This window comes from Cololabis saira, chromosome 17 (genome assembly GCF_033807715.1).
Source record: "Cololabis saira isolate AMF1-May2022 chromosome 17, fColSai1.1, whole genome shotgun sequence".
Classification (NCBI taxonomy): domain Eukaryota; kingdom Metazoa; phylum Chordata; class Actinopteri; order Beloniformes; family Belonidae; genus Cololabis; species Cololabis saira.
Window position 1 is genome coordinate 19171221 of NC_084603.1, and position 19291 is coordinate 19190511.

General features: G+C 40.2%; 1 protein-coding gene across 1 annotated transcript in view; it reads right to left on the reverse strand.

Annotated features, from left to right (window-relative positions):
• The window catches only part of hpse2 (heparanase 2), a 71254-nt gene that overhangs the window by 16767 nt on the left and 35196 nt on the right, over positions 1–19291 (reverse strand). The window contains exons 4-6 of the mRNA XM_061745653.1: positions 11528–11701; positions 9848–10019; positions 4313–4360 (exon numbers count right to left, since the gene is read on the reverse strand). Of these exons, the coding sequence (XP_061601637.1) occupies positions 4313–4360; positions 9848–10019; positions 11528–11701 (394 nt within the window). The remainder of the gene's footprint in view (positions 1–4312; positions 4361–9847; positions 10020–11527; positions 11702–19291) is intronic.

Sequence of the window (19291 nt, forward strand, 5' to 3'; positions counted from 1 at the left end):
AATTTTGCAACATCTGGGATTATTGTCCTGCTGCATATTCCTATTACAGCAAAGCTTTGGCTGTCACGAATATGGTCTCACATTTGACTGTATAATACCTTTGTAGACAGGGAAGTTAATGACAGACTCAACGAATGGGTAGGAAAAAAAAAGAAAATCCAAGTCATCATTATTCCTTCACCACCGTGGTGGACAGTTTGTTTGCAATGTTTGCGCCAACATGCTGTCTTTGCTTTCCAATAAATGTTTTTGCGCCAAAAATCTCCACTTTGGTCTTGTTTGCTCAAAGGACATTGTTCAACAAGTCTTGTGGTTTATTCAGGCGCAACTTTTCAAACCTAAGGTGTACGGCCATGTTTTCTGAGAGAGTAAAACAGCTTTCTCCAGTAATCCTTATAACAAGCCATATTTGTTCCGTCTTTCCTAATTGTCCTGTCATATACTTTTTACATGCTAACTGAGACTGGTAGAGTGAGGGTGCACTGACACCAGGACAGGGGACTCTGTTTGATTGAGCTGGGAATGCTGAAAAACTTCACACCTTCATTTGGTTTAACTCATTTTCATACCGCGCTCTTGAAACCGTCTGAATGACATCACACAGTTACAGCAGCTGGCCGTTCACAGCCACTATTGGCTGACACAAGCACAGACTAAAGGTGCGGGTATTCTTCTGCGTCACACACACGCAGAGCACACGGCGCACCCGTGACGTCGTCACGAATCCTTCGGACTTCTCCGTCTCTCCATTTGGTCGCGGTGCAGTACCCCCCGCGGCCACTAGTTAGCGATCTTTTCCTGAATGGTTTATCCGACTTTTTCCGGTCACAGTGAATCAAAGAGATAAGGACAACTATTGTGCAAAAAACCAAAACAAAAAAAATCACATATAAACGAAGAGAAAAGCCCTGAAAGTTCACTACTGATTCAAACCGGAAACCGGAAATGCTTCGCTTTCAAACGAACCAATCACAGCCCTCTCGGTCTGCGTGTGGTCTGCGTCTCCTCGACGCGTAGTTACAATTTTCAGGAGGTGCACGTCAGAGACGGCGCAGGTGACGGCGTGTCCTCTGCGTCGACCCAAACCACACGCCGTAGACACGGCGTTGTTTTGACGCAGAACCATAATTCAGCCTTTAGAAGGAAAAAAGTACAAAGAAGAACAAAAACCCGCTTCTGTCTCAATGCTTATATCCTTCCTTCTTGGCATTGTGCCTAAATGCTCCAGACAAAAAAAACCCTGAACACCTTTTCTTATATAGAGTTGGTCACACTTGCTGATGATCAACTGTATCTGATTTGGAGCACCTGGTTAATATTTACCCTCGTCATTTCTACGGATCACACAAGGTTGTACTCAGTTTTTCCTCTGCATTTCGGATTTTTTTTTGTTAAATAAATAATGACAGGGTGTCATATAGCATGTGGTGTGTATCAGAGCATGTATTTACCTAATTCTAAGTCCTGGTATGGAACAGATTACTTTTATTATCAAAAACTAAAAACTGAAAAAGGGTGTAGTTTCTTTTCCACTTTACTGTATAAAGTGAGAATGATTAAACACTCTTACGATGTTTAGCTGATGAATCCAGAAACGGATATTTAGTAACTGAGACAAGATGCTTCTTGTGTGAAACTCCAATGTTGCGGAAAAAAATGTCATAATATCATGCAAACTACACATCACTGCTTCGTGGTCTAGACTCCAGAGGTACATAAAAGTCTGTCCACGTAGACAACATAGTTCATCACCTTAAGCTCCAATACATCTGACCACTAAATGCAGATGGACAATCTAGCAAATTTAAATGACTTTCTCAATCAGCTTATAATGAATCTTGTTTTTTGTTTACTATACCCGATCAAAAAAGAAAAAAAAACTTCAGACGGCTCCTGAGGCATTAAAACTTGCTACATAGACGTGTGAATGAGTGTGCTCCACTTTTGTAAGGTTGGTTTCTTTTAAAGAGGTCAGAGTTTCAGTCACGCAGCCTGGTTAGACTGGAATCTGGACCTTGAGTGTAAAACAGGCTAATTGACAGAGGGAATGAGCCGGAGCATATGGTTTGATTTTAACAGTGTGGGTGGTGTTTTTCCAAGCCTTACTGACAGCCCTCTTACCTTCCGTTTCTTACAATTTCTCCTAATTATACCTGACCTTCACCTTAACAACCCCAGTCACATGGCGTTTGTCTGAGCTCTCAGCGGTTGTATCTTCTTGTACACATTTTGAGGAGAACAGGGTGGGGGGGTCACAAACTCCATGCATTCCTACAGTATGTGCAATAGACAAATAGCAGGTGGTACTCATTTAAAACACTTTCTGGTTTCTTTTCCTGTTGTTCCATTTGTAGAATAAACAAAGTTTTTCACATTATTCATCAGTCTCTCTCAGTAATAGTGTTGATAATGGCTGTTTCTGGACACTACTGACACTCAGTGTCGTGATAATGCTGCAAATACATACATTGGTACTGACTTATGGTCAGTCAAGAGTATAGTAATCTTTCAAAACACCCCATATTTGTTCAGTCTTTTCCTAAATGTACCATCATGTAGGCTGAAGGCTGTGGAGTGTGAGAAGTAGCTCTTGGGGCTTCTGAAAGATTTCTGTAGACTGCATTGTCGAAATAAAGATGAACTTGCTGGGACATCAATTCCTGAGAAGATTGGCAATTATCTTGAATGTTTTGAATGAACTGACTTAAATGCCACTTGTGAATAATCTTTCTCACTGATAGACTCCAAATTGTTTGGAAATGGCTTGATAACCCTTCTGAAACTAATAAGCACCAGCAATTGTTTCTCTGAGGTCATTGCTTATGTCTTTCCTTCTTGGCACAGAAACCTAAATGCTCCAGGTCAGAAAATTCCCAAAACTTTAGCTGATGATCGACTGTATTTTTTTTGCAGCACCTGGCGGCTATTTGACTTTGGGTCCCACAGAACTGCTGTGGTTCGGTTTAGCAGCGTTTGCGCTGTTCTCAAGTCTTACTTCAAAAGCGCTTCCAAACACCGCCTCATCTGTCGGTTTGTGAGATTATGAGTTAATGTGAAGGCTTCAAGGTCATGTGAGAATTACGCAATAGTCAATTATCTAAAGATGTGTATCTTGCTGTGTCGTCTTCTTTGTAAAATGATACATGAAAGGAGTAGTGGTGTGAGTTCTGAACATAACCTCTCCTCATATGTGGCTCAAATTTCTTCAAAAACCCTCTGAATTGTTTAACCACAGCCTTCACAGGTTGGGGCCCGCTCGTGGTATTTTATCTTAAAAAATTTACCATCTTGAACATTGGTTTGGTGACCTCAGGATCACAACTCTGTTTTTTGTGGATGATGTAGTCCTGTTGCGATCCATCAGGTCGTGATCTTCAGCTCTCGCTGGAGTGGTTTGTAACCGAGCGTGAAGCAGCAGGAATGAGAATCAGCACCTCCAAATCAGAGAGCTCGGTTCTCTGTCAGAAAAAAGGCGGATGGCCCCCTCTGGGTCTGGAATGAGGTGCTTCCTCAAGTGGAGGAGTTCAAGTAACTCTGGGTCCTGTTGGTGAGGGGAGAATGGAGCCAGAGATTGACAGGCAGATTGGGACGGCTTCTGCAGTAGTGCAGACTCTCTACCCGTCTATTGTGATGAAGAAAGAGTTGAACCAACAGACAAGGCTCTGTTTACCGGTCGATTTCAGTTCCTACCGTCACCTATGGTCATGAACTGCGGGAAGTGAGTGAAAAAATAAGATCCCAGATACAAGCGACCAAAGTAAGTTCCCTCCTGAGGTTGGCTGGACTCTCCCTTAGAGATGGCATGAGAAGTTCAATCACCCGGGAGACTCTGGGCAAATTCGTTGCTCCTCCACATCGAGAGGAGCCGGTTGAGGTGGTTAAGGCATCTGTTTAGGATGTCTCCTGTTTCTGGCATGTCCAGCCGGAAGCAGTGGCAGACCCAGGGCACACTGGAGGGATTATATCTCCTGACTGGCCTGGGAATGCCTCAGTATCCCCCCAGAGAAGCTAGTGGAGGTGGCCGGGAAGAGGGAGGTCTGGGCCTCTCTGCTTAGACTGCTGCCCCCTTGACCTGATTTCACGGCAGCTCTGCGTCCTGTGGGATTTGAGCTTTACTCTTAATTTCTTTTGAACCAGTAAGCTTCTGCTTAGTTTCTCTCACAATGATTCTGCATTTGGGATTTTTTTAAACTAACTAATGACAAGGTGCAATAGTCAAGAATAAAGTTCAATTATGACGTTTGCAAGTTAAATTCTGGATTTTTTGTGCACATCATTATAAAAGGGAAGAAAAAAAGGGTAAAATACCTACTGTTGCCACGTAACAGCATCAACAACAGAGCCAGCGTTCTTCATAAATCTAGAAGTCAGGAAAAACACAACAGATATTTAGCATATATTCATCAGTTGATCAGCAATTAGTCTTATTTCTAACACTTTACAGGTATTGTTACTATAATACAGTTTTACAAATCAGACTATCTAACTGAGAGAACCTGTGGATAAAGTGGATGGCAAGAAACATTTAAGCAGCATGCAAATTTGTTTTCGTCAACATGTCCTCATTACCCTGAAAATACTTGGAAAGCAAAGATCAATTCACCAAAAAACACGTTACTTTAACAGTCATACAGAAATTAAATAAAAAAACCACACAGATGACAAAACATTACACAATCCTTGATGAGGCTGAAAAACCCACAATAATTTCTTTTTTCATAAACAAAAACAAACAAACAAAACCCTTTTACTTGTTTTTAAATGGTCAGAAATGGAAGGCTAGCTTCTACTGCCCTATGGACACAAACCGTACCAAGCCGACACAGTCAGAAAACTCATTACATTACTGTGACTGGATATGTGGTGAGGAGCCGTAGAAGATACGCCCTTGCAATTAACCATGTCATCAGATGTTGTATGATTAGTTCTTAAACTAGGAATACAGTATATTGAATCAAGTATATTATACTATCCTCATTTGTGAAGGCAGTGTGGTGTTCTGTTAACAATAATATAACAACAACAAAGGGTAAAATGTTTGACAACATCCTATTACAGTAAGCCAACATGACGGTCATAATTGTATAAGAAACTCAAGTTTTGACATGTTGCATTTTGTTTATCTAAAAGGAAAGAAAATCAGTCAGAACAACTGAGAACGATTTCCTGTTAGGTTTGACATTAGCCCCTTTCACACAGCCAGTTCGAGGCGGGAACGTTGCGCCTTTAAGCCGCCTCGCTGTTCTGTGTGAAAGTCACGGAGGCGGAATGGGGGGGCCAAGTGGCCCCACCAATAAGCCGGCAGCGGAGGTAGTCACAGAGCCGTCACAGAGACGAAACGGGGTCTGTGTGAATGACACAGCCGGCATGCCGCTGACATGACGGTCGGACTGACGCTGTCGTCACGCCTCTGATTGCGGAACGCCGGCATGCTGTGTGAATTTACAGACGGGAGCGGCGTTATGCCGGCGTTGTATGGTTCTGTGTGAACCAACAAAGGCGGCGTATTGGCAGGACTTCTTTACACCAATATTGCGGAATCTCTGTGTGAAAGGGGCTAGTGGCAGGTGTAAAAACACTAAAGAAGATAATAATAAGACATTTGCGTGATATACGTCAGGGATCCCATTCCAGCTATACTTTTTTTCATGCATTTTCAGTTTGTGTGTCACAATCCTTCATAACTAGGTATAATAACAGGACTTCGTTTGAAACTATATGTCAGTATTCAAATTTTAAAAAAAAATCCTTATTTGTAAACAGTGTAACATGACAAGTAGGATAATATAGTAAAACTGAAAAAAACCTACTAAAACAGAAAAAAAATATGTTAAAGGTTAAAACTAAACTTAAAAACTAGTTGTGTTTATGTGGCTTTTATTGTTAGTACATCCAAGTGTCCCAAGAACCCAAAGAAAAAACAAAATGTTCTGAACTGTCTACTTTTTTCGGGGTACATCCTGTGCACCATCCTAAATAAATTCCTTTGTTTATCAGCCCTACTCCATCCAAACTGTGTTTTTCTACAATACATGACCCAAATCGCTCCATATTTGGAGCTAACAGGAATGTACATGTCTTAACATGTCTCTAAACATCATGTCACAAAAATAAAACTTTCACTGCTGTGGCTTGTTTAGTCTGTGCAGCTCTGATATTTGGAATGTTGAGCAGTTTAATGTCAAATTAATCTTACTTCCTGGCAGCAGCAGAGTGGTTGCGTTGTCAAACACAAGAGCCACCCCCTTGTAACAGTGTCAAACACACAAGAATCATCCTGTCGTTAAATGTGACACCAGTGACCCATGCGTACTCTAGCTTTCTGCTCTTCCTTCCCTCAGTCTTCCTCCTGTTCTTCTCACCACTAATCTTCTCCACCCACCTTCAACTATTAGACCACTTCTGAATCTATACACTGAAAATACACATGCTGATATACACAAACACACCTTTTCATTTATAATAAATCTGAACGTATCTGGATGCAGCAATGCGTGACAATAGAAGTAGATTCAGACCGAGGTATACATTTAACTGTTCATGCATGCACCTGCACATGCATACTAGGAATGGGCGATATTTTACCGTTCACGATAAACCGTCAAAAAAATTCCTCACAGTAAGAATTTGTCATCTCACGGTGGAAGGAAGGAAGGGAGAAAAGAGGAAGGGAAGAAGGAAGGAAGGAAGGAAATGAGCTTGAAAGAAAGAAAGAAAGAAAGAAAGAAAGAAAGAAAGAAAGAAAGAAAGAAAGAAAGAAAGAAAGAAAGAAAGAAAAAGAAAGAAAGAAAGAAAGAAAGAAAGAAAGAAAGAAAGGATAAATTCCCTTTGATGACGTTTTTGTGTAACAAACATGGCGGATCTGAGAGCGAGATAGATTTATAGTTGAAAAGGTGGAGTTGAATTGGTATTTTTTTATAGTCATTTTTATCGTTATCGGGATAAATGCCAGAAATTATCGTGATACATTTTTTAGTCCATACCGCCCATCCCTAATGCATACATGTGTATGTGTAATTTTAGAACTGATCAGACTGATTTTAGTGACTGTATTTTAGTTAACAGGAATGCTGCTTTAATATTCCACTTCACTATTTGGTTCACGTCCATCATGTTAAATTTCTTGTTCTTTTAACCCATAAGATGACGCCGGGGTCACACTGCCTTTATGTCCTGGAAAGTTCCTTACACATATAGGGTGCATAACAGACGCACACCATATATTTTCTTCAAGTAGAAATGGGAAATGATGACCGAAGTTACTTTAGTTGTTTAAACATATTACAGAGCATATTAGTGACTTTCATATCAAACTCTATAGATTGTTTCATTCAATACAAATCTAATTTTTTCTTTTGAATTAAAACATGCTTATCCCCCAAAAGGAATTATATACAGTTTTGCAGTTAAAATTCAGTCAGTACTATAGATATTAAAAAACTAAAACAAAACAGAAAAATAAACTGTTATTGAATCCCTGGGTTGTGAAGAGCACCTGAGTGTAGTTGATTATATTTAGTATCTTCTGTAGATTTCTTCGGTGAACAATCAGCCCCAGAAAAAGCCAGACTTCTCTATCAGCTTGTTCAGTTTCTTTATGTCACTGCCTCTTCTGCTGCTGCTGCCCCAACAGGTGAAAACACATACAACGGCACTCTCCACCAAAGACTTATAAACGACAGACAATTGGCCCGGTTTCCCAGATCAGTTAAGTAGCTCTTAACAGCGAAAGACTTCTTTCAAACCTTCTTAAGGAGCCTGTGAAAGAAGTCTTTCGCTGTTAAGAGCTACTTAACTGATCTGGGAAACCGGGCCAATGTCTTGCTGCAAGCACTGAAGGACCTAATGTTCCTCAAGAAGGGTAGTTTTCTCCCTTATGCAGACAGCCTCAATGTTGCATCTCCATCTCAATCTGTAGTAGACATATACATCCGGATGTCTGATGAAAATGGTGTTTGGTTTATTCCTTGTCCTTTAAAAATCCACAATCATCTCCTTTGTGTTAGTCATATTGATAATGAGATTATTGTTAATACATTATCCAACAAAGTGGCCCCCCATATAACTTTACTTAGTCTCCTGTCCACAACTGCTACACACCATAAGTGCAGAGTAATCTGAGTACTTCTGAGTTGTCCTGGAGGTGTGATGTCTACAGTGTGAAGAGAAACAGTGAGCAGTCCCCTGTAGTGCACCTGTGCTACTGACCAGGTGTTTATACACACAACCTTTCAGTCTCACAAACTGTGGTCTGTTTGTCAGGTAGTCACTATTGTCAGGGCATCCATCTGTGTTTTCTGGAGATTCTGACAACGCAGTACAGACTGAATAATGTTACATGCAATGGAGTAATTGACGAACACCACCTTCATAGTGCAACCTTTTTCATGTCCAGAAGAGAGTGGGCTTCTTGAGGTAAGAAGATGCTGGAAACTCAACTCCAATCACATGACAAAGCAAACTGCTGTGGGTACTGAAAGGTGCTTATTTGATGACTTTGGTGGACTGATAATATCATCTTTAGGATTTACAATTTGGGATGTTAGGGTGGGATGTTAATACTGGAACAAAGCAGGATGTCTTCCACAACAGCTCTACAATAGTTTTACATACATACAGCTGGATTTCATAGTTGAGTCAATGGATGCAGGTCATATGCTGAAAACCAGGCTCAAGTCATCATCCCTCCACCACCATGTTTGACAGTTAGTTTGAGGTGTTTCGGCTGCTATTGTTTTTGCCTTATAGTCAAATAAATTCCCTTTGGTCTTGTCGGCCCAAAGGTTATTGCGGTTTGTTGAGACACAACTGTCATGCTGCTATGTTCTTTTCAAAAGTGAAAAAAGGCTTCCACAACCGTTCTCAACAACTTTTGCAGTCTTTTTCTAATCGTACTGTCATGACTTCAGCGTTTCACGTGCTAACTGAGTCTGTGATCTGACCCTAAGGTCAGATCACAGGTATTTGAGGTACTCCAGATTGTTTGAAAATTATCTCATAACCCTTCCCAGACAGATTATCAGCAGCATTCCAAGAAACATCCGTTGCTCCTCAAAGCAACGATGTTTTGATGTCTCTTCTCCTTAGCATTTCATTAACACACACCAGAATATTGTAGACCAGCAAACTGTCAAAACCACTGCTTTTACGGAGCCTGTCCCACTGGTTGATGGTCAGTGCAATGCCTGTGATTAACAGCTCTTAGCTGTTACTGATCCCGTTAAGGCCATAAAGACAATAAGGTTGAACCTTTGGAGGTTCAAGTTTTTCCACACATTGGTTCTGCAGTTTAGCTTTAATTAAACAAATAATGAGATTATGTAAGTTATGTAATAATATTGCATTTACATAATTTGAAGACCTGGTAAAGATGATTTGTTCAGTCCTGATATTTAAAACCCCTAAAATTACTATATATGACTGTTTTGTTTGCTTTTTGGCTGTAAAGGCATGTTTATAAAAGGTGACATTACAATGTCAGGAGGCAGCAGCCTGCAGCTGAGATGGTGCTGTTAAATAAACAATCAGGGTCAAAAGCTGCTGTGTCTTCCTCCAGAAACTAGCAGGTGGGATTTCGTCCCGTCACCTTATTAGTCAGATGACACTTTATTTAGGCTGACACAGTGTATGTGGAGCTGAGACCCTGAAACCTCCAGAGTGAAAATCCATAAACACTGAACTATACTGCAATGTGTGTGTACGTGTGTGTGTGCATGAAACGCAGTGAAGCTCCATAAAGTCTAAAACTGCTTCAGCATACTTTCCACTATCTTCCCCCTTTTTTCTCAGCAGGATGGCCTAACAAGGAGTGGAATCCTGGCAATCAACATTGTACTTAGTGACTCACCCATCCAGCAGCAGGATGGCATTCTTCCTGGGTCTTCCTGCATTGGGGCCAAAAAGGTGAGCTCTGTGGTAGTAGCGCACGGACTGCAGCAAGGTCCGCAGTCTGATGTAGTCCTGCGCTAACTGGGTGCTGTTGACTGCACGGCCCACCATGCCGCGGTAGGCATTTGGCTCTAGTAAAAGAAGATATACTACAATGAGCCACAAAGATCACACAAGCAACAGTGAGAAAGGGGGAAGGGAATATTGTTGTTGTAGTCTGATCTTGCTATCTTACAGAGTATCCAAGAGCCAGTGGGAAAAAAAGAAAGGGATAATTGGGCAATTCGCAGTAATATGTATGGATGGACTCAGTGTCAAGGGAATGGTTCAAGCACACATGGTGGCCTTGCAGATTCATTAAAGAGAAAGAAAAAAAAATAAGAGCAGGAGGGAAAGATATACTTCACCCAGAAAGGAAGACTACTCGCTTTGCAGATTTAACATTGTTTAACCATAGAACATTATTCCTTTCCCTTTATTCAACCTCCAAAATCTGCACAATGTCTGCACTGCTTTGATGATTTACTTGAAATTATTGCTTTTTCAATGGTTCAAATCCTCACTCAAATTTTCATATTTTTAGATCAATGGATTTTGCGTGATACTTTCAGGTTTAGGGTCAAAAGTTTCTTTGGTAAGTTTTTTACATGTGAAAAAATAAAACATGGCTCGTGCAGCTTCTGGTCTCAAGATTACAGTAATCTAATTATAGATATATTAAAAATATTAATTTCCACATAGACAACTATCCATTTGAAGTGACATGAACAAATATTTCCGTAATATTGAATAAGTGATTTTTAGCGCAAAATGTTTCTTGTAAGGAACGAACTGTCAAGTTTACGTATAACACTAGAGCTGCCTGTGTGTTGCCAATTACTTTTCGTATTTTATTTATTCTAAAACCTCTGCCAAAGGTATGACATGTCTAACTATTCCTGTCATTACTCAGAGGCTGATAGAACAAGTTAAGATCTTCAAATTCTGTTTTGAGCACAGCATACCATCAGGAAGCAACTGAGCCACATTCATTCTGGAGCATGACAGGGACCCCAAACACACAGCTAGATCTCTGGGAACTACTCTCAAGAACCAGGACACAAAGGAGTCTTGCAGCAGATGGTATGACTCCCATAGGGCCCTGATCTCAACATCACAGAGTCATCTGGTATTACATCAAGCAGCAGACTCAACGGAGAGACACTACCTGACAGTGATGTACCGTGCTTTTGTTATTGCACTGTTATTTAGTTTTAAAAGTATCTTCATTCCGTTTTTACTTTTAAAATGTATACATTTAAAATGAATATATATTTCTGTTTAAACTGTAAAAGTTTACTCTGCTTGGTGTTATATCCTTGCTTTTAACAATACTTATTAAAAATGAAAAAGTAATTAAATCAAGTGGAAAAAAAACAAGCTAAATATGAAAAGTATTTTGGTTGCTTTGTGATTCGGGAGTAAAAAAAAAACCTCCAAGTGAAGAGGAGGTACTTCCAAACTGTAAATCAGAGTCAGCAACACTTACATGCATGCAGCAGCTGAGGAAAACAATACTTAAGAACTTGCTCTTTTACAACAGACTGAAGCCTATTAAAGACCACTTACAAGGCAGCATGTGGTATGTTGTTGTACTGACCATTGCCCAGCTCCCAGGAGATGTTGTACTTCTTGCCAGCGCCGTACTTCAGGAGACTCAGTGTGGACGAGGTGTTCCAGGAGTTGTCTGGGTTTCTGTGCAGAGCGTTGAGCCCCAGGATCAGGTGCAAGCCAGCACAGTCAGCAAAGTTGTACAGTTTGTCTAAAGACCTGGCTGGGAAAAACCCACAAAGCAGTTGTAACTTTGATTCTTTAAATTCATCTGGAATCATATGACCATATGAACATGATCAAAACCATGTGGGGCTCATGGATAGCCTGATATTTGTGCTTTATTTATTTATTTTTACTCTAAATGCCTAAATACTTTGCTCTACAACCATATTAACGTTGATCTCCCAGCCTCTGCTGCTATGTAAATATTTGCAAACAGGGCTTTTTTTAAACTAGCAATGTGATGTAAAAGAACATGAGAAACTGCTTCAGCTGCTTTCACTAAGTAAAATGTAAAGTAATGGATCCAGGGACCAAAATGTGTATCCAACAGTAGCCATAGGTGATTAAATTTGGAATAAGCCTTTATAAACTGGGGTCACCAGTGGCCTGCAAATAATTCAAAATGATAGTGTTTTGTGTACTTTTTAAATGTACTTCAGGAAGGTAAGCGTGACATGAGCCTCACTGTCCTTGATACCTATAAAACAGAGAAGCCATTGATCTGGGGTTTGGGTATCGGTCGATACGGATCCAATTTATTGTTGAATTAATTAGCTATATACCTCGCTATTTGGAAGACACTAAAGGCAACAGGCTTCACTTCGACATTTCTTTCCAAGCAAAACAATCCTTTCCTAAGACAAAATGAAACAGTGTAACATATATACAAAAAAGTAAACAATATAAATCAGATGTACATAGATCGATTATAGCAGCTCCAAATTGAAAATACATATACCGTAGATGACCATTTAGTAGCCCGGGCGTTTAATATGCTAAATCCACTTGGACCCCAGGTGTTTATAAGAACCAGGCGGGTATTTGCACCAGGCTACAATTTATTTTTGCAATGAGCAGCACCAGACCATTACTTACAAAGAACATATGAGATCACCATAGTACCACTGGAACTAAAATTGTACACACTGTACACAACACAACACCTCACGACGAGCTCCCGATCACGAATCGTGAGGTCGCAAGAAAATCAAGCGTGTTTGAAATCCTGGTCGCTCCTCGTGAAGGAATCACAGTTGAAGCAGCTGCGACCCAATTTGACTCATCCTTTCACAGAGAGCATGCACAATCTCTGATGTTACGTCAAAAACTATTATTTGTAGTTTAAGTTTTGCAAATTCACATTACAAATCATGTTTTAATAGCAAAAAAAAAAGAGCGCATTTCCACGTATGGTGCGGGTCGCCGCGTCCCCTACGCCGAAGGCTCTGCGTTGGTGTAACGCGGAACCATAAATCAGCCTTCAGTGTGTGCGCTGTCTGCTCTTCTCCTCTTTTTTCTCTTCTCATTTTGCTGGACGCCGGGTTCCTCCACCGAGACACAACTTTTGCGGTACGCGTTCTTTGTTGTGTCTAAAAATGATTCGCAGTGCACACACCCAATCAGAAACGGTACAGATATTTTGGGATTTTAATATATAAAAAAATAAAATTAAAAATAATAAAGAATCCCCTCGCCGCTTCACTCCGCTCACATGCTCTGGTATACAAAGACAGTTTGTCTGTGTAACGGCGACACACGGAGCTGATCAGAGCAGTATGAACGATACTGTACACAATACAATGCAAATACAGTGTTATTACCAGGTTATTACCGGTAGTCGCCCGGGCGTTTAATTGAACCGGCGTTTATTATGCCAAATGGACTCGGACCCCCGGCGGCTATTAGAGCACAGGCGCGTATTTGCGCGCGGGCGACTATTTGGTCATCTACGGTAAGCTAAATCTTTTCCTATGTCATAGATCCGTTCTGGCTCTACTAGCTCGATTTCAAGAGCTCCAGTTCGGTTCGACTACAGCCCGATTAAGGTGTATACAAGGCTTTTAAAACGTCAATATCAGTCGCAATAAGACAATAATTTGACTTTCTCTAAGTGCATGTAAATGTATTGAGTGTTAGACGGATTCATTTTTCTGTCAACAAGACTTTGCTTGAGTAGGCCATCCAATACATTACCAGCTGCCAAGGGCAAGGCAAGGCAAGTTTATTTGCATAACACATTTCAGCCACAAGGCAATTCTAGGTGCTTTACATAATAAAAGTTACAGTGCAGTGGCAGAATAAAGAAAAGTTACACTCAAACTAGAGTTACAATTGAGTTCTAAAATGAACACGGTTTAAAGTTAAATTCAGAATAATTTAAATCAGGGATTTTCAATTCCGGTCCTTGGGCCTCCCTGTCCTGCATGTTTTAGATGTTGCCTTGCATCAACACACCTGATTCTAATTAATGGTCCTCATTAGTTTGTCATCGAGGTCTGTACAACTCTGTTGATGACACAGCCACTTGTATCATGGTGTGCTGAAAGCAGGGTAGCATCTAAAACAAGCAAGGCAGGAGAGCCTGAGGACCGGAATTGAAAACCCCTGGTTTAAATAATTCAGTCAAAGGCAGCTGTAAACCACATTCGTAGTATTTCAGCGTTCCTGCAGTTTTCTGGAAGTTTGTTCCAGATCTGTGGAGCATATAAGCTGAATGCTGCTTCTCCATGTTTGGTTCTGATTCTGGGGACAGAGCAGACCTGGACCAGAAGACCAGAGAGGTCTGGATGGTTGATATGGCAGCCCCTGGTGTATTTTGGTCCTAAACCATTCAGTGATTTATAAACTAACAGAAGCATTTTAAAGTCTGTTCTCTGAGATACAGGGAGCCAGTGTAAAGACCTCAGAACCAGAGTGCTGTGATCCAGGCAGCAGCATTCTGGATCAGCTGTAGCTGTCTGATTTACTTTTTAGGCAGATGTATAAAGACACCGTTGCAGTTATCAATTCGACCGAATATAAACGCATTGATGAGTTTTTCAAGGTCCTGCTAAGACATTAGTGCTCTGATCCTGCAGATGTTCTTCAGGAGATAGAAGGCCGAGTCTGTAATTATTTTAATGTGTCTCTGAAAGTTCCACTACGCTACATGACTACACTCACATTTTGGGCCTTATCAGTGGTTTGTCGCTCTAATAAATGAAACTGTGTGCTGACTAAACGCTCGTCTTTTGGTCCAAAAACAACTACTTCAGTTTTGTTTGTGTTCAACTGAAATAAATTATGGCACATCCACTCATTGATTTGTTTCAGACATCTACTCAAGATGTGCATGGGCTGATTGTCTCCAGGTGACATTGTAATGTAAAGTTGTGTGTCATCTGCGTAGCTTTGGTATCGTATATTGTTGTTTATTATTATATGAGCTAGCAGAAGCATGTAGATGTTAATATGAGGGGTGCTAGGATCGAACCTTGGGGAACCTCACATTTAATTTTTGTTAATTCCGATGTGAAGTTACCTATTGACACAAAGTAGTATAGGTCCTTTAAAGGGGACCTATTATGAAAAACACATTTTCTCTTGCTTTAACATATATAAAGTGGTCTCTCCTCAGCCTGCCAACTCAGAGAAGGAGGAAAGCAACCAAATTCTGCAGTGTCTGTACAGCCGCCCGGATGAGCCATCCAGTGTGATGTGGCTTCTACGAGCCGTTCAGATTCTGCTCCCGTCCTTACGTAACGACGGGAGCGATTTACATAGGTTGGCCTCTGATGCGTGAAACCACGCCCACAACTAACTCTGCCGGCCGGAGCTTCCGACATTTTTTCGTAGCGGTGTATCGCGTCATTCAGGCAGCCAATCAGCACAGAGCCTCATTATCATAGCCGCCCCGCCCACTCAGAATCCAGCATAGATAATGAGGTTAGAGACTGGGAAGATAAAGACATGGCTCAGAGGCTGAATTTCTAATTTATTTAGCTTGTTTTTAAGACATTCAAGGGCTGTTTAAAATAGGTATTAGATGCCATAATAGGCCCCCTTTAAGTAAGACTCAAAATAGTCAAGTACTGTGCCAGAAAGACTGACCCAAATCTCCAAACGCTCGAGCAAGATATTATGGTCAACGGTGTCAAATGCTGTGCTGAGGGCCAATAATACTAGCACTGTGGTAAGTGAACACCTTGACAAGGGCCAAAGTATATTTGATGACCCACCTCATCCTTCATTTCAATTATTTAATCTGTCAATAACAATCCATCAGTTGTACTGTTTAGTATTTCATGTTAAAGGATTTCCCTCCGTATTACCTGACCTGTCCTGTCTTATATTTCTCTACATCCACTCTGACCTTGTGGATAGAAAACAGTCTTCATCACCACTCTGACGCCTCGCCTCTGAGCCAACAGTGCCACATTAACAAAGGCAGCAGATTAGCCAGGTCCTGACCTGACAGTGGAGATGAGGTCAGACTACAATATTAGAGACTCACTGGTGAGGTAGCTGAACTACTCAATTATCGTACTTTGAAATGAAAATATTTTCAGTGGCACACCTTATATAAGACATCATTTAATACATTCATTTAGGAAAGCGTGTCTTTAGGTTCATATACTGAAAGTAATCAAAAACAAAATGTATGACTAAATCAACGTACTGCTCCTTGGAGTAGGAAACAGCTTGAAAGAGTGTTTCTCATCCCTTGGCTTTTATGGTTAAGTGTAAAGCAACTTTCACCTCTTCAACTTTACACTTAACTTCAGCATTGTTTCATAAAACATTACACATGTTCCCAAAAAAGAAAATGAAAAACTCCAGCAGTTAAAACCAAACATATAAATTAGCCAGATGCTGGATTTACAAGGCTTGCTCATTCAATAAAGATAGCATTTCTCAACCATGAAGTGTTTATAGGTATCTTGCGAACTATGTATTTGTATATACGTTGAGCAGCACTTTGATATTTTAAAAGCAGAGTGCATTTCTTTGTCATTCACCAGGTGCTAAACATTATACTTTTGCATTATGTGTCCGTTTGTACACGACAACAGATTTTCTTCTCCAGCAATGTTCAGTGAGAACTCAGACAGACTGATTTTCCCATCATGGACTCCTGTGGTGTTGTGCCCCACAAAGCATCGAGCTCTGGACTCTTCTGCTCTGCTCTGCAGCTGACTGCTCACTCACTTTAATGTCTGCTGTCTGCATTAGAATACAATATTCACCCTGTGCAGGAAAGGATAGGGGGCCTACCACAGATGTTGGCATATGTGAGAACGCCAAAAGTATTTGTTTTTATTTTAAAGTGTGACTGCAAACCTCTCTTGGATACCTAGAGATTTTGTTTTGAAATTTAATCAGTTTGGAGTAATTCCATTAAAGTAAATATTACCCTGAACTGCAACCCCTACTTCCTAGGTTCAACAGGAACCAGATGAAGTCTATACTGATCTGGTTTTACTAGAATTTGCCCTAAATTCTGGATTTGGGACCAGTGCAGCATGCCAAATGGTAACTTCTTCCAACATGAAAAGAAGAGAAAAGCAGAGAAGGACTGGGTGCATGTGAGGTTATTTACTTTTCTCAATATGTGATATGGTGCTGAAAGGACGTGCAAGGTTCTTCAGAACACAAAAATAAATATATATACACATGTATATAAAGATATATGAAAACAAACTTAAATCTAAAATGAACACATAATTAATAGGACTAATAATAATTTACTGTTGGTTTGTATCTCCAGTAAGTCGCTGGTTGTGTATAATAACATAACAGAAATAGAGAAAACTGCTTTTGGTTGTAGCACCTGGATTTCATAAGCTATCAGCAGGGCAAAGCCTGAAAAAAAGTACAAAAAAAGTGAGCAGTAACAACAGTCCTGTTGCACACAGGATTCTACAGAAGCATATTTCTCCTGAGTAAACTGTCTGCTCTCCATCTAATTAATAACCACCAATAATGTTATTATCAAAACCGCTATTACCCTAACTCTTTTCCTCTGTGGTTGAATCAGAGCGGTGTCTGTTTGCAGGAGCAGAGTTGAGGGCAACAGCAGAGAGAAAGTAGCGCCAGATGTGGCTGTAAACATGAGTGATTCCAGGCCTTTCCTCACCTGAGATCTGAGCAGACGGCAACCAGGCTTGCTGCACGACAGAATAAGCAGGTCGGCACGCACATCATCGACGCATTATGAGATGCATTACACTGCTAAAAATACTGTTTTCCTGTTGGCAGGTCCAACAGCAGCATGTACAGTCAAATAAATATCCATGCACTGTTGTCAGTTAAGTCAGTTTTACTGGTTCAGCTAAAACATCTTCAGACCTTTTTTTTTTTTTTTTTTAAATATACCTATAATTTTGACAAAACTTAATATTCAGCACCACTTGAAAGTATCAAATAGATTATTAGTTAAAATCATTTTTATTATAACTAAATAACTAGAAGAGAGAATGGTTATCCACCAGAAGCAATGCCTTGTAGTTTTTTGTTTTAAAAGTAATCTAAATTTGATTGGTTTCCCCTATTCTGACTCTCTAGCAAGTTTCATGAAATTCATCTTGGTAGTTTATCCAAAACCTTGCACACAAACAAAAAACTCTGCATGCATACCTCCACCGCAGCCCTCTGCATCAGTGGGAGAACAAACCGCAGTGAAAACATATTTCAGGCTTGGCAGAATACTTGAGTCATGCCGACTGTAATAACTTACTGCAACAACTGAAATTACTTAAATCTTAGTTTTATTAAAAGAATACTGAATATAACACATTTTTTATCTTATTTCAAATGGTAAAAATTTGGATAAATACTTGTGGATAAAATGGCAATGAAATTGACATTTTATCAAATAAAATGCAACTGTTAATCGCAGCATTAATAGCAGGCCATTTAAATGATGAGCTTAAACATTACAGGAATTTGTACATTTTTTAGTTAAGGCTAACAGTTTATATTAGGTAATCAGGAACACTGTTCAGCCTTTCCCTTTGACGACAGTTGATACTCTGTGAACCTACTAGTGAGCACTTTCTATAGCTTCTGTTGCCTTTACACTGAAAAAACAACACATTGTCATCCATGGAGGACATATTATGCAGCATGCATTATGTAGCAGCAAAACTGAAAAGGACATGGTTTCATATGTATATCTCCTAAAGAACGAGGGGTTAGATTTACCTTCCCAATGTTCATAATATTGCATATCAGCAAGGCCTTAGAGAAAACACCAATTAAGATATGCTGGATCTGTGAGTTTACCACTCCTTATCAGTGAAAAACTGGAGACAAGAAATCTGCAGGATTCAAGGAAATACTGAGATAAATGGTAAATGTAAGGGGGATAGCAGAATTTACTGCTTTTAGACAATCACTCTTCCACCTGGGAGTAATACAAATGATGTACTGTTTTTTAAACAGACAAGCAGATAATCAGTCAAGACAACACACATTTACCTTTACATCAAGTGAAGCTCATGCCATTGATGCTCAGAAATGTTTTTGAGTAGAATATTAATGTTAGGTATAACTTGTTGTGCACTCTAACTTTGCACTATGGTTTAAAACCGTCACAGCACACTGGCAGTGTCTTTGTGACCCTTAGTGTGCTATGAGGGTTTAATGGGTGCCAATTAAGCTTAATTGCACCCTCACTAAGATGAAGACCTTTATTAGAGGTCAGACTTAACTGTACTCACTCAGAGGAAAACGTCTCCTTTATCTGACAAACAGTACAGCTAGAAACAAGGAAAGCAATTCAAGAAAGCTGAGTGTGTAAACTGTATGTGTGCGTGTGCCTGCTCCT